The sequence below is a fragment of the Sus scrofa genome, chromosome 1, assembly GCF_054392235.1.
Source record: "Sus scrofa isolate SSC_HxYL_T2T_F1_AM1 chromosome 1, Sscrofa_HxYL_maternal_Yorkshire_Landrace_v2.0, whole genome shotgun sequence".
Classification (NCBI taxonomy): Eukaryota; Metazoa; Chordata; class Mammalia; order Artiodactyla; family Suidae; genus Sus; species Sus scrofa.
Window position 1 is genome coordinate 218,240,925 of NC_139383.1, and position 16,725 is coordinate 218,257,649.

The 16,725-nt window shown below is 35.6% G+C and overlaps 1 protein-coding gene across 9 annotated transcripts in view; it reads left to right on the plus strand.

Moving 5' to 3' along the window:
* Positions 1-16,725, plus strand: part of TTC39B (tetratricopeptide repeat domain 39B) — a 562,176-nt gene that overhangs the window by 522,173 nt on the left and 23,278 nt on the right. For 6 of the 9 annotated variants that reach the window (XM_084985288.1, XM_084985298.1, XM_021063500.2 and 3 more), the window contains 7 exons: positions 8,269-8,374; positions 10,025-10,090; positions 11,620-11,728; positions 12,713-12,780; positions 12,870-12,929; positions 14,346-14,507; positions 15,722-15,813. In XM_084985288.1, the coding sequence (XP_084841414.1) occupies positions 8,269-8,374; positions 10,025-10,090; positions 11,620-11,728; positions 12,713-12,780; positions 12,870-12,929; positions 14,346-14,507; positions 15,722-15,813 (663 nt within the window). Of the gene's footprint in view, positions 1-8,268; positions 8,375-10,024; positions 10,091-11,619; positions 11,729-12,712; positions 12,781-12,869; positions 12,930-14,289; positions 14,508-15,721; positions 15,814-16,725 lie in introns of all 9 variants that reach the window. The other 3 variants (XR_014821469.1, XR_014821474.1, XR_014821470.1) reach the window with 1 other exon arrangement.

A 16,725-nucleotide genomic window follows, 5' to 3' on the forward strand; every position in this document is an offset into this window, starting at 1 on the left:
AAGTTAAGATTTTAAAAAAATCTTATAGAGGTTTGTACCTTTTTGACCACCTTCATGTGGTTTTAAAAATGATTCTTGTCCCATGTACCATTTGTACTTCAAAATTCTCAATTAGTATGACTAGATTTTTAAAATTTGATGTTGGTAAAAATACATTTGATTTTTAGCTTCCTGAGTGTGTATTTGATACTGTAGGACAACAGAATTTAAGGTTGAATACAATTTTAAGAGAAAAAAATAGCTGAAAAGAATGGTACTTACATACCTTCTGATTAGATAATCTTAGTTCCTCTCTCCTAAAAACAATTTATAAATTTAAAATGACAGGTATGTCTTTGATCCAGACTCTAGAACAGCACTGCCCAGTTGAATTTATGCAGTGATTCAAATATTCCATTAAGGTGGATCATAGCTTCTATATCCTTACTGATTTAGTAAATGATCTTTTTGTCCAATCATTTACTCACCGTGTTGAAAATTTTCAGCCCTGATTCTGGAGTTATCCATTTCTCCCTTTAGTTCCATCAGTGTTTGCTTTATGTATTTAGAACTTCTGTTAGGCTCACATATACTTTATTTTATTTTATTTTTTGTCATATATGTTTTAATTGTTTTATCTTCCTAATCACTTAACCTTTTTATCATTATGAAATGGTCCTATTTAACTCCTTACAATATTCCTTGTCTTGAAATTTGTTTTGTCTGATATTAATATAGCTACTCATGTTTTTTTATGATTAGTGTTTGCATGGCATATATTCTTTTATGTTAAACTTACCTTTGTTTTTATATTTAAATTGCTTTTTTTGTAACTGGGTTATGCTTTTTAATTTGGTATCATAGTTAATATATGTTTATACTGTGACTACCATTTTGCTTTTTCTCTTTGTCTTATTTGTTTTCTCTCTTATTTTTCTGCCTTCTTTTGCTTTAATTAAAAACATATGTATATATATTCCAGTGTAATCCATCAATTGTTTTCTTAGCTATTGCCCTCTTTAATTTTTTAAATGGTTGCTCTAGTGATTGTAATAGCCTTCTTATCACAGTCAACTTAGAGTTAATATTTGTAACATTGCACATAAAGTACAAGAACTTAGTAAAAGTATAGTTTCATTTGCCACCTATTGTCTTTTGTACTATTCTTATGGAAGTACACTTATTTATATTATAAACCCACAACATGGCATCAGATTTTTGCTTTAAACAGTTTTATGTCATGGTCTTCACTGTGTACCTGTATATTTACCATTTTTTGGTGTTCTTTTTTTCATTACTATATAATTTCAGGTGCTAAATAATTGTTATAGAATTTGTTATAGAATTTTTTGTGTGCATGTCTGCTTTCAATAATTCTGTTTCATTCACCTGAAAATGTCTTTATTTTTGCCTTCATTCTTGAAGGCTTTTTTTTTTTTTTTTTTTTTTTTTTGGTCAGTACACTATTCTTGAGTTAAAAGATTTTCTTTTTTTCTTTCTTTTTTCACTCCTTTAAAACTGTCAGTCCACGTTATTATGGCCTCTATTGTTTCTGATCATAAGTCAGCTGCTACTTTCTTTTTTTTATTATTCCCTTGTCTTTAAATGTGGCACTTCTTCTGGCTGCTTTGAAGACTTGTATTTTTGGTTTTTAGCAGTTCGACAGATGTACTTAAATGTGGCTTTGAGAAACATGTAGCTATTACTTCTTGAAATATTTTATCTGCTCCATTCATACTCTTCTTCTGAGACTCCAATTACATGTTATCAACCTGATTTTGTTCAATAGGCCACTGAGGTGTTTTTCATTAAAATTTTTTTTTTTTTTCCAATTGTATCTTATTTCACCATCTGGGCTATCTTAGGGCTGATGTCTATTGCCTGCTTTTTCTCTTGACTGTGTATCATATTTTTCTGTTCTCAAGTCAGTATTTCTTTTTATTTAGTGATTTTAATTTTTTTCCATTATAGCTTGTTTACAGTGTTCTGTCAGTTTTCTACAGTACAGCAAGTTGACCTAGGCACACGCATTCACATATACATTCCTTTTTCTCACATTATCATGCTTCATCATAAGTGACTAGATATAGTTCCCAGTATTATACAGCAGGACCTCATTGCTTATCCATTCCAAACGCAATAGTTTGCGTCTATTAACCCCAGACTCCCAGTCCATCCCACTCCCTCCCCTTCCCCCTTGGCAACCACAAGTCTGTTCTCCAAGTCCATGATTTTCTTTTCTGTGGAAAGGTTCATTTGTGCCATATATTAGATTCCAGATATGTCATATCATATGGTATTTGTCTTTCTCTTTCTCACTCACTTCACTTAGTATGAGAGTCTGTAGTTCCATCCATGTTGCTACAAATGGCATTATTTTGTTCTGTTTTATGACTGAGTAGTATTTCATTGTGTGTATATATGAATAAGTAGTATTTCATTTTTACTTTTAGGGCCACACTCGTGGCATGTGGAAGTTCCTAGGCTAGAGGTCGAATCAGAGCTGTAGCTGCTGGCCTGTGTCTGCAACCTACATCACAGCTCATGGCAACATTGGATGCTTAACCCACTGAGTGAGGTCAGAGGTCAAACCCACATCCTTATGGTTACTAGTCGGGTTCATTACCCACTGAGCCATGATGGGAACTCCTCAAGTCAGTAATTTTTTAATTGTACATAGATTGTGATGCATTGTAGAGACTCTAGGTTCTGTTATCTTCCTCAGAAGAGTGCTCATTTTTGTTCTAGGAAGGATTTAACTTGACTAGACTTATATGAATAAGAGTCCACACTCTTACTCTCTGATAGTGGGAAGCATCTGAAATCTTGGCTCTGTTATTTCTTCTGTCCTGTCCTAGCCTTTTTTTAGAGTCTTCCTAGTGCTCACATATTTCATTAATCAGTGAAGAATTTGAATGGACTTTTAATACTGATTTTGATGTTTCCCTTCTAAGTGGTTCTCCCCTCTGAAAATTTCCCCATTACTTCACAGCTGCTATGGCAGATTTGGACTTTGTACTTCTTTTTAAGCCAGTAAGACTGTGGGCTTCTGTTTAAGTTCTAGGTGCTCCACACTGAGTGTACTGTGAAGTCACTGCATAGATGACTACGACTAGCCATATAAGTGTAAAGTCCTTTCAAGAGTTTTTCCCTTTTTCTCAAAGTTCAATGCTTCTACAATTTCCTATTATTCCCCACTACTTTCCAGTCCCTGCGAATGTATTTAAAATATATATTATGTATTTTGTCTAGAGTTTATGATTGTTATCTGTGGGGATGTTAATATAATATAAGCAACCTTGCCATTACTAGAAGCAGAACCAAGATTTAGTATTAAAATAGATGCTTTTACCCAAAATGATTTCATAAAGTTATATTCCATTCAAAATCCTAGAGAGGGGGTGGATTTTGGGAAGCTGACATATTGTTTTTATTTTTCCTCTTAAAGTATTTTTTAGAAGATGTAAAAGAATGTTAAAGAGTTGATTGCTTTTTCAGTCATCAAAATTTTAAAACTGAAAGAATTAAAATTGTCTTATAATGGCACAGAAATATGTATCAGTGGAATGGAACATAGAGTTTTGGAACTGTGTGTGTGTGTGTGGTATGTGTGTATGCCCAAAAAACATACACAGTTGCTTGGGAATTCAAAAGCATGCTAAAAACCTATATGTACATAAGTCTCTAAAAACAATGGGGAAAGATGGGTACTTTAATAAATGGTTTTGGGAGAAACTGTCTCTTTGTTTTGAGGGAAAAAAGGCTATGTAAATGATACACTCTTTACAGATTTAATATTACAATATTTTAAAAGAGTACACACAAAAATATAGGAAGGTATTTTTATAGTCCTAAAATACATAAGCCTTTAAACCTGAGTTTTACTTTTTATTTTTTTCACTTTGAATTAATTTCAGAATTTTGCAAAGAATTTTCATATATTCTTCCAATATATGAATATTAACATCTTGTAAAACCACAGTATAATTAACAGTACAAACAGTGTAAACAGTATAAACTAACATTGATGCCATTTTGTTAACTACTTTATTGACCTTACTCAGATTTGCTGTGGCTAGATTCAATCCCTGGCCTGAAAATTTCCGTATGCCATGGCTGTGGCCATAAAAAAAAAAGAAACAGGATGATAAAACTATAGTTATAGTACTTAATGTAGGAAAAATACTTGATGAATGAACAAGAACACTCTTAGCAGCATTGTTTATAATATGGAAAATTTTGCAACAACTTGAAAATTTAAGAATAGGAATTTGGCTCAGTAAAATATTCCACAGAATGAAATAGTAGGCACCTGTTAAAAAAGAGTAAGGTAATTTTCATGGAAAATCATCAGTATGACTTATGGAACAGTATACATTATATGATCCCGTTAATCATATAATGCATTTTTTTTTACATTAAACACATTTAGTCATGTAATTTGTTTTTTAAAGATTGCATTCTTTTTTTCTTGTTTTTTGCTTTTTAGGGCTGCACCTGCGGCATATGGAGGTTCCCAGGCTACCCAGGCTAGCGGTTGAATCAGAGCTGCAGCTGCCAGCTTGTGCCACAGCAACAGCAATGCAGGATCCTAACGGCACTTGCAGCCTACACCACAGCTTGCAGAAATGCCGGATACTTAACAGACTGAGTGAGGCCGGGGTTTGAACCTGCATCCTCATGGATACTAGTCATGTTTGTTACTATAGAGCCACACTGGGAACTCCAAGACTGCATTCTTAGTAAAGCATAAAAACTACAAGTGGATTATGTACCAGGCTATTAACAGGGACCATCTCTCCACAGGGTGTTTGTGTAGGGGCTCAAAGGCTTTTTCCATAAGATTTGAAAATTTTCTAACAACTATCTATTATCATCAAAATAGAACATTTACATTTTGATTAAGAAAGAGCTCTGACCATTATATCCACATCCTGCCATCCTGTTGTTATTTTGATATTTGAGATTTTTAAAAATTTAATTTTTTTTTTTTCCTTTTGGGGCCATGCCTGTGGCATATGGAAATTTCCAGTCTAGGGGTCAAATTGGAACCACAGCTGAAGGCCTGTACCACAGCTATAGCAACACTGGATCCAAACTGCACCTGCAACCTATGCTGCAGCTTGCGACAACACCAGATCACTCACTGATTGAAACCGGCATCCTCATGTATACTATATCAGGTTCGTAGCCTACTGAGCCATGATGGAAACTCTGACATTTGAGTTTTTGATGCATATTTATAAGCATATGCAATTATCTTTTTATATAATGGAATAGTATGCTTTGTGTCATTTTGGAGTTTGCTTTCTTACTTCATGTAGGAAAATTTTAGGTTGTTAAATATTTTTAATTCATCATGGCTTTTAAGGGCTGCATAATTTTTCCAATATGTGATTGTACCACATGTATATGTATAAATGTCTGCATGCATACAACTGTCTTCTTAACTAATTTCTGTTGTTGCCTGTTTAGTTTGTTTATACATTTTCATTATAGGTAGTAATACAATATTTCTCCTCATAGGTTAGGTTTTGTGTGTATCCATGCCATTTCCTTATAATCAAATTAGATTTGTTGGGTCACAGGTACTCATGTGTTTAAGATTTCTGATATATATTGCAAAGTTATATTGAAGGATAGTTAGGTTGGCAAACTTTTTCTTAAAATACCAGACAGGGAGTTCCCTTCATGGCTCAGTGGTTAACGAATTCGACTAGGAACCATGAGGTTGCAGGTTTGATCCCTGGCCTTGCTCAGTGGATTGGGGATCCAGTGTTGCCGTGAGCTGTGGTGTAGGTCTCAGACGCGGCTTGGATCCCGTGTTGCTGTGGCTCTGGCGTAGGCCGGCAGGTACAGCTCTGATTCGACCCCTAGCCTGGGAACCTCCATATGCCCAGGGAGCGGCCCTAGAAAAGGCAAAAAAAAGACAAAAACAAAACCCAAAAAACCCAGACATTAAGTGTTTAGGCTTATGGGCCATATGATCTTTGTCCCACCTACTCAGCTCTATGACTGCAGGGTGTAAATAGCTGTAGACTGTAAGTCTAGTCTACATACATGTGACTATGTTCCAATAGTTTGCCAACTTCTTTACTATAGCTACCATTTCACCAGAAGTAAATGAATGTGCCTATTTGTTCTTACCTTTGCTGACATTGTTTTCCATTAAAAAAATTAAAATAATGCTTCTGATCGCAAAAGTGGCTTATCTATTTTGGAAAATAGCACAGTGTGGATGAGCATACATTAAAACACATACAGGAGTTCCTGTTGTGGCTCAGTGGTTAACGAACCTGACTAGCATCCGTGAGGATGTGGGTTTAATCCCTGGCCTCGCTCAGTGGGTTAAGGATCTTGCATTGCCATGAGCTGTGGTTTAGGTTGTGGATGTGACTTGGATCTCTCATTGCTGTGGCTGTGGCATAGGCTGGCAGCTCCAACTCCAACTGGACCCCTAGCCTGGGAACCTCCGCCCTAAAAAGACAAAAAGACAACAAACAAACAAACACATCCACACACATACATACCCCATATACTTATTGCCCAGTGATTATGGCTGTTAACACTTAGTATGTATTCTTTCAGAATATTTTCCACACCTAACTAAAGATACATCTATATATCTATATATATATCTTTATTTTAAAATATATATGTATTTTTAGAACCAAAATGGGATCATCCTATATGTACTTTTTAATAATGTGCTCTTTTCGGTTAGTGATCTTTCCTTTTTCATGTTAATAAACCTTCATTTCATGTAATACTTAATAATCCATCTTCAGATTTTGCCAGTCGGTCCCAAGTTTCTTTTACTGCTAGTATGTTAGCACCAGGATCCAACCCAAGACTGTCTTATGCATCCAGTGTTTATGTTCATTAAGTACATATAGAAGAGTCTCTATATTTATGATTGTTGAAAATCCCAATCCATTTGTCCTGCAGTATATGCGTAGATTTGTTTGGTGGCTTCCTTGGGTTGTCATTTAGCTTGTTCCTTGTCTTTGTCAGCTCAGGCCTCCTAACAAACTGTTGGATGGCTTAGCAATAGAGATTTATTTCCTCCCAGTTCTGGAGGTCGAAAGTCCAAGATCTGGGTACCAGCATGATCGGGTTCTGGTGAGGGCTCTCTTCTTGGCTTACAAACAGCCACCTTCTCATAGTGTCCTCACATGACAGAGAGAGATGGTGCTCTTCTTATAAGGACACTAATCTTATCAGATGAGGAGTCTGCTCTTATAACCTCATTAAACCTTAATAACCTCCTAAAATTGTTTGCATAATATCTATGTTTCTTATTACCTTTAAAAATGTTCCCACCGTGGCGCAGTGGTTAACGAATCCGACTAAGAACCATGAGGTTGCGGGTTCGATCCCTGCCCTTGCTCAGTGGGTTAACGATCCGGCATTGCCATGAGCTGTGGTGTAGGTTGCAGACGTGGCTCGGGTCCCGCGTTGCTGTGGCTCTGGCTTAGGCTGGCAGCTGCAGCTCCGATTTGACCCCTAGCCTGGGAACCTCCATATGCCGCGAGAGCGGCCCAAGAAATGGCAAAAAAGACAAAAAAAAAAAAGTGTCAATTTGATAATCAATTTCTGCTTATTGTCGATTTTTCCATTTTTGTCATTGTTTTCATCTGTGGTTCTCTAATTATTTGCCTTTTGGATATGTGAAGCAAAGGGAGAAATGCATAGAAAAGTAATTAAAGTGAGAAATCAGAAAAATTTGCTTGGCTGGAAGAGGGAAAAGTAAGAGGATAGTTGTGGGTTGTTGGGACGGAGTTTGCTTGCCTCTTTTAACCTGTCCTAGTTGCAGGTTGTAATGGATTTGGTATATTTGAGACCATGATGATCACATGGAAATTAAAATCTTTTTGTCAGTAGCCTCTCAGTTACTCAGTGGAAGGTAGGTAGCTGAGTTGTGCACAGCCACTGAGAGACTGAGCACTCCTCCAGCACATCGCTGGAAACTGAGGTCCTGTGGCTCCTGAGTCATGCTTGCCAATGTTTGAATCCTCTTTTGCTTTAGGCCCAGAAAGATCAGTCCTGATAAACACTGTAGAAATCATTCTGAATGGTTATTATCCAGTGGCCTTAAGAGTAAACATCATCTACTTCTGATGATGCTAAGAGTAGCATCTCTTAAAATTCCACTTATATCTCCACTTAAAAATTCTCTTGCATTTTGGCTTATGACACTTATTTTATGATATTGTAAGTGTGAAATTTGATTGAACCTTAGTTTTCAGAGTCATGGTAAACAAAGTATAACTGTTTTCTTTAATCCAGAGAATGTCTTTCTATCCTGCATGTAATTCAGAAGAACAAAGGTGGACAGCAATTCCTCAATGAGTTTGAAGGGGGTGTCAAGCTTGGAATAGGGGCCTTTAATCTGGTAAGTGATGATAAAGCAACTGGAATCTTTTGTAAAAGAACATTAGGTTTTCACTGCCTTCTCTACTGCATATGAACCTCATCCCGAACAGCTGCCTGGGTTTGGTTGGCAGGTGGCTAGAGTGGGATCAGTTTTCACGTATTGTGACTCAGTGAGGGCTTTGGCCAGAGTTTTCTGTAATGTTCTGTATATGCTCAGAGTAGTTTTGGATTATATAATAAAGGGAAACATGTAGCACTCTAAATGGACTAGTAATTTTTTTTGGTATAAAGGAGCTTGAAATTCAGTGCCATTTCTAAATCAGAAATATTGTTGCTAGAGCAATGGCAGCTCTGGATTTGAAAATTGGTGAGGCAACAATATAACCTAAGAAATGATAATGCTCTGAAGGAGATGAAGAGTTTGAGTGGATTTCTATTCTGATATATTATTTAGAGATTTTGATACTTTAGTAAGATTTGACTAGAATTGGTGAGAAAATTAATTAGAAAAGGGAATCCCTTTTCTAAGTATACACACTACCATGGCCACTTAGTTCATGAGCCCATTGACTGAAGACAAAAATGGCTGAGGAGAGAGGCTGACTTCCGTCCAAAGAATGGATCACCCTACCCACTGGGTTATTTAAATCCTCCTCTGCTGAGGTCAGCCTTTGGCGAATATTCATGTAGGACACACATATCTTCACATTTTTTGCGCATTCAAAGAGGTCTATCCACATACCTCTTCCCCAGAGCTTCTTGTTGTCGATTTCCCCATCATGTTCTTTCTAAGTCCCTGACCATCCAAACAAACCTTTGGCTACCACCCATGAATTGGTTGGTTTATAACTACATGTATGGCTGTACCTCCTTCCAAGCGAATTGAACAACCAGGTGTGCTGCTCAAATTTCAGCCCTGGGAGGACTTCCCTTCATCCTACTCTTCAGGAATGTCCCAGAGAGGGCCTAGGATGCTGTAGCTCTCCACTTCTGGGGCATGCCTGGGTATCATGAAGAATACAACAGGCTTTTGCTTTTTAGAAACAGAGGCTAAAAGAAACCTTGTTTGGAAATGGGCAATAATTTTAACCTTCTCATCATTTTTTATCAGTACATGAAAGGAGCAGGTATTCTTTAGAGCATCTTGAAAAGCCCAGTTTTTTTTGGTTTGTTTATTTTTATTTATTTATTTATTTATTTATTTATTTATTTATTTATTTTAAGACCACACCTGCGACATATGAAATTCCCAGGCTAGGGGTCAAGTAGGAGCTTGCAGCTGCCAGCCTATGCCACAATCATAGCAACACTGTATCCTTAGCCCACTGAGCAAGGCCAGGGATTGAACCTGCATCATCATGGACACTATGTTGGATTCTTAATCCACTGAGCCACAGTGTAAACTCCAAGGCTAGATTTTCTTCTTTTGTTTTTAATTTTTTGAGTGTATTGTCTTAACTAATGAAATTAATTCACAAGTAATGAGTATGGTAGGTACAGTATGTACTGATTGAGGCATATCTAGTGCTTTAAACTTGGTTCTAATTTTTTATATTACTGACTCATTAGAACTTTAAGTTATTTAGAATTTAACATTTATCTGCAATTATTTATGCTAACACATAAATACACTTGTGTTTTTTGTTTTTTTGTTTTTTTTCTCTTATAGATGCTGTCCCTTTTACCAGCACGGATTATCAGACTACTAGAATTTATAGGATTTTCTGGAAATAGGGTACAAAATTAATTTTTTTCTTAATTTTGACAGGGAAGATAAAAAATTATTTATTGAAAATGAGGGAAATACAGCATGTACTTATAACATAACTAGCGTGAAAATTATTGGCAATTTGATTGCAGAACAATAAAGAGGTATTGGGTCTTAATCATATTTTTCAGGAGTTAGTGGTGGTATTTCTATTCAAAGTTAGAAATTTGCATCTTTGTTATCTAAATCCTGGGATTAAAGTTTACGTATTACTAATATTGCTGTTTGCTGGATCTTTAGTAGTCTTTTGAGGTTAAAATATGCTTCCTTAATAATTTTTCAGCCCCAGAATTAACCGCAAAATCAGGAAATTAGGCAAGATTTCCATGTCTAACATTTTATGATTCATACGGATGAAGTATAGTTGCTGTATTTTGGGTTTTCTTGTGGTTTTACAAGTTTCACTGTAAAACTAAGCAAGGAAATTTGTTTTCCATGAGTTTTGTTTGGTTATATTTCTGTTTGGCTATTTTCATAGTGTATAACATCTATTAATCACAACACTCAATATGCTATTACCTGAGTTGCCTAATTGCAAAAGATGTTCCTGTTAATCAGTAGAGCAAATTTTGAGAAATGTATGAGAACAGTACCAGAAGCTCTGACTTTTCCCCTATTTATTCTACTCTCCAGGTTCTTCATAAGCTATTACTTATTTATGGTGATCCCTTAATGTTATGATCTATCTATTCAGACTCTGTATTTCATGATTTCTGTCCACTGGACCATTCATCTTCTACTCTCTTTCTTTGGTGGCTCCAAGTTGCCCCTTGAGTAATGTCCAAACTGTAGCATGAATTTAAGAGACCTATGTCCTGATTCTAGTCTTACTACCCATACTTTTTGCTTCCCCGATGTTCCTGATAGACTCTGTGCTTTTCTGTTTCCATGCTTCTGCTTGTCTTTCTTTTGGATGTCCTCCCCAACCAGCATCCTTCCCAATAATGTCTCTTGAAAGTCTCTCCATCCATTAAGTTTGAGATACATATTGCCTTTTCCACAGAGCTTTCCCTTATCTTCTTCCAACAAGGCTGAAGTATTCCTAGCTTTCAGAATTGTTTCTGTATCTTTCTTAGGGCCTTTACCATATTCTAATAAAATGATGTGTTCATATACTGCCTTTCTTATGTAATGGAAAGATCTTTGAAAACACAGAACCATGTTTATTTGTGTCCACCAGAATGTTTTGTACCTAGATCCTCAGAATATTTTAATAAATTAATATTTATGTAAGAGAAATATAGCATTTTCTGAAAAATGAGCTCTTCATTTTTCTCTCCTTAGGAACACATGATATAAAGAATGTGTGAGATTGTCTTAGGCCAGTTTAAAATGTAAAGTTTGTTTCTAGTTAGACATTAGAGCTTTTCTAAGTTCTTGAAAAATAAACCCCAACTTCAGGGATGGTGAAGTTACATGAACCAGCATTTTAAAGTATCTGAATATGACATTTCAATCATGTTATTTTCATTCTAAAATGCATTTAATTCCCACAGGAATTGGGCATCCAGCAGCTACGGGAAGGCGCATTAGGAAAAAGCATGAGGTCTCCACTATGCTGCCTAACTATACTAGCTTTTCACACTTATATCTCCCTCATACTTGGTAAGGACTAATTATGTTTTACATCATTGAAAATTCATTACCTTTCATCTGAGTAAGTAAAAATTTAGAAAAATCAGTAAGAGCTAGTAGTCTATATTTACTATTTTTGAGTAAAAATGGAAAATAGTGATAATCGTCTTAGTAACTTTTGGTGGAGGAGGTGGAGGTTTTCTTTCATGGAGCATTTTTTAAAATATATTCCCAGCTAAAAAAAATTCTAAAAATTTATTAAAGTGGTCTATTTTTGGCAGAAAATTAAATTTGGAGTTAAAATACATTCATATTGCTGATAAAACTGGAAATTTCAATTAGAAATTGAAGGCAGGCGTTCCCACTGTGCTGCAGCAGGCTAAGTATCTGGTGTTGTCTCTGTTTAGGTTCCATCCCTGGCCCATTGCTGTGGGTTAAGGATCCATTGCTGTTGCAGCTGTGCTGTAGGTCACAGCTGCAACTTGGATTCGACTCCTGGCCTGGGAACTTCCATTTGCTGTGTGTGTAGCTAAAAAAAAGAAATTGAAGGCAACCACCTCCTTTTTTTTTTCTTTTTTTTTTTTTGTCTTTTTGCCTTTTCTAGGGCCACTCCCACGGCATATGGAGGTTCCCAGATTAGGGGTCTAGTTGGAGCTGTAGCTGCCAGCCTGCACCAGAGCCACAGCAACGTGGGATCCTTAACCCACTGAGCAAGGCCAGGGATAGAAGAACCTGCAACCTCATGGTTCCTAGTCAGATTCGTTAACCACTGTACCATGACGGGAACTCCGCAACCACCTCCATTCTTGAGAATTAGTCTATCCTAGAGTTTTATTACACTATTCATAGATGAGGCTTGTCATCTTTTATTTCCCAAATATTGAAATGAGAAACAGACAGTTGTCATTTTTCCCATGAATAGGTCTTTGCTATATTTTAATGAAATTTAGAGAATTCGTTATAAATATCAACCATGTTTTGTGAAGACTGAACCTTTTCCTGTTAAATTTCTAGGTACAGGAGAAGTGAATGTTGTGGAAGCTGAGAGTCTCCTTGAACCCTACCTCCAGCAGTTTCCAAATGTATGCTTAGAAATCAGTTGTCTGTTTCAAACCCATAATCAATCAACAGGATTAACCATTGACCAGTCTGTTTCTCCCTTCTTCCACAGGGCTCCCTCATGTTGTTTTATCATGGCCGGATAGAGCTGCTGAAAGGGAATGTAGAAGAGGTAATTTATTTGAGGGGGTCATTTGGGGAGTTGCATCACACTCTCATTTCACATGAGCAAACTCACCTATGCACATCAGACAGAAAGAAAGGGAAAGCATGTAACTAAAAAAACAACATTTCATTATACGGATGCATTCTATTTTATGTAGTCAATTACTGAATATAGTCTACATGTATACATAAAGTAGCTGAGGCAATTCAGGGTAGGCTATGGAAATACAGGTGGGCAATTTAAGGGACTTTTAAAAAACTTTGCTATCCATCTCGGTGTTACATATTGACCTCGAAATCTAGCCACTGTATAAGGTACGACTCCACTGTACTACAGGTGTGCTCTCCATCAAAGGAAATCATTCACTCATTACCTTGAAGAAGAAGAGTGAAGAGCCTTTCATATAAGTATACTCATAAACAATTTTCTCCCTCACAAGTGGGGTCAAACATATATTTTTCCTTGATTTGACTTTTCCTACTTACAATACATCTTGGATTTCTTTCCAGGTCGGTATATCTAAATCTTCCTCATTCTTTTTGATGACTGGGTTTCACCCATGAGATGGATACACTATACTTATTAAAGTGGTCCACTACTGATAGACATTTGACAACTAAACATAATGCTGTGGTAAACATTATTATGTGTATATTTCTGTGCAAGGGTATAGTTACATAAGACAGATTCTGGTAACTAGGATTTCTAGGTCAAAGATTTTTTTTGAATTTTGATAAATTCAGAGAAATTGCACTCCTAACTTAAGGCAATTCCATTTTAACTCCTGTAAAGATAATAAGAATACTTGTTTTCAATGCTCTTTGCCAACTCTGGTCATTATTTATGTTTTATTTTTACCACTGTGATAGCTGAAAAATGATGATCTAATTTTTTAATTTATATTTCCAATTAAAAAATTTCTTCATATGTACATTTGTCACTCATATATCCTTTCCTTTGATTTCTTATTTGTATCTTTAGCATTTGTCCCATTGATTTTTTTTTAAAGAATTTTAAAAAATTGCTGTATAAAGGTTAATTCTTTGCCTTATGTAGATAGCAGTCCTTTTTCCCAGTCTGGCTATTGCCTTTAGCTTTGTTTAAAGTGTACTTTACCTTCTAGACATTCTGAATTTATTGTCAGTCTTTTCTTAAAGGACTTTTGCATTTTATATCCTACTTAAGGAAGGAACATTGCTATCCTTACATTATCAAGTTCTGTAGCCCACTCAAAAAGTTAAATACAGAGGCAGAATTTAACTGTATTGTTGCATGTAAGGAAAGGAATGTATCATCATATTGAGTGGTTTAATGAGTGATGATTTTGTTCTTTTTGTACAAAGTATTTTATGTATTTTTCCATTAGGTTATTATCTCCTTGTCTAATATCTGGATGATCAGCTTTATGCAATTGACTTATAGGCACAAGAGATATTTCGAAAATGCATTTCAGTTCAAGAAGAATGGAAACAGTTTCACCATCTCTGTTATTGGGAGCTGATGTGGATTTTTGTATTCCAACAAAACTGGATGGAGGCGTATTACTGTTCAGATCTGCTTTGCAAAGAGAGTAAATGGTCCAAGGTAAAGTGCAGTGCTTTTCATTAATGTCATTTGTTTGCTAATAAGTGTACAGGATAATTTTCGTTTAGGACTGTTTATGCAATAGTATGATATTGACATAGTTTTCTCAACTTAGACATCCTTCAAAGGAGGAAGTATGCCTTAAGTACCTGTTGTTTAAGGTACTTAAGTCCTCTGCACTATGTGCTTTTTTTTTTTTTTTTGAAGATTTTTATTTTTTCCATTATAGTGTATTTACAGTGTTCTGTCAGTTTACTGTATATTTTAAAAACCACCCTTCTTTTAACTCTGAAGATGTACTTATATTTAAAAATTATTAAATATCAATAATTCTGATAATTTTTGTCGATTTTTGATGCCCTGATGACAAGGCTTTTCATAATTATCAGAATTAATTCCTTGTCCATTCATCTGTTGATGGGACACTTACTTTGCTTCCATATATCTGGGCTTTTATAAATAATGCTGTAGTGGACTTTGGGCTGCATATATCTTTTTGAATTAGTGTTTTCATTGTCTTTGGATATATACCTAGGAGTACATTTGCTGGATCATATGGTAGTTCTGTTTTAATTTCGTGAAGAAACTTTATCGTATTTTTCGTAGTTGCTGTACCATTTATGTTCTCACCAACAGTGTACTAGAGTTTCCCCTTTCTCTACATCCTTGCCAGCGTTTATTCTTTGTTGTCTTTTTGATGATAGGCATTCTGACAGGTATGGCAAGATAGGGGAAGGAGATTAAGAGGTACAAACTTCCAGGTATAAAATAAATGCAATACAAGTTTGTAATATGCAGGGAATATAGCCAATATTTTATAATAACTTTAAATGGAGTTTAATATATAAAAATATTGAATCTCTTTGTTGGACACTTGAAACTATTATAATACTGTAAATTAACTATACTTCAATTTAAAAAAATTCTAATTCATTTCAGAGAAATTAGGAGGAATGAGATAATGATCTCTTAGTCATTTCGTCCACTTTCTCATCCATGAACACTGTAGGTATATAATAGGAAAATGGCTAAAATTAGGTGAAAACTATTGATCTCCTTTGAAATAGGCAATCTAAGACTTCATTTCCTTTTTTCATCTTTGATAACTCTTAAATATTCTGTCTGGAAAATTTGTAGGTCATTCCTGATTTGCAAGGTAGAAATGTCATGTACCTAGGGATGCTCTCTAACTAGCTGTTTTTCTTTTCCTCAAGGCAACATATGTGTTCCTAAAAGCTGCAATTTTGAGTATGCTTCCAGAGGATGATGTGGAAGCAACTAAAGAAGATGTGGTGACTTTATTCAGGTAAGTGGGGCACTATTTCTATAACAATGATCCTGAATATGTAGAGGAGCTCACAAATACTTCTTTCTTTTCCACTTGGTGCTCTCCCATGCTTCATCTTCCCATTTCTTTATCTGTTCATTTGATACAGAAACTCTTAAAAATGTCAGAGAGTCAAAATGTCATCCTTTCAGCAGAATTTTGCAGATATGCCAGTGTAATTGGGAGTCTTAAGAGCACATAATTGTTTGTTTTGTCATTGGGGCTTTGCTCCTGCATTTTGAACATGATCTCCTAAAATGGTATTGTTAGCAAAAGCTGTTAACCATTGTTGTAAGTGGAAAGTATTTTTGATCACAAAAACTTAAACACGGTATATCATACCCTTACTTTTCATTTGTGTAACCAAAATTCTGAGAAGATATGCTGTGCTTTGTTTAACTTTGTTTAGACCAGTGTCCATCTGTCCATCCATCCATCCATTCATCCTTTCAACCATCCATCCATTCATTCATATATCCATTTATCTATAACCTTTATGTTGACCACCTACTGTATGAAGGCTACTGTGTTAAGTGTTGAATAAACAGTCATGGCTCCTATCCTTGTGGAGTTAATCTTATGGTAGACTAGACAGCAGTAAGATAATCACACAATAAATGCAAAATTATAATACATCATGATTTTTTCACCCCTACTTCTCTCACCATTCCTTCTTTGTATGTTTGTAGGCTCATCCTACTTTTTCCAGCTGTTAAATTCTGGTACTTTTATTTCAAAGGTCAGCCTTAGAACCTCAGTCTTAGGAACTTTTACCCAAGCCAAATTAAATCCCTGGTTCAGACTTTGTGACTGATCTCCAGAGCCATCCAACTCCCATTTACCACCTTCACTTAGATAGATCAAAGCATTTTAAACTCCCAAGGAAACCTG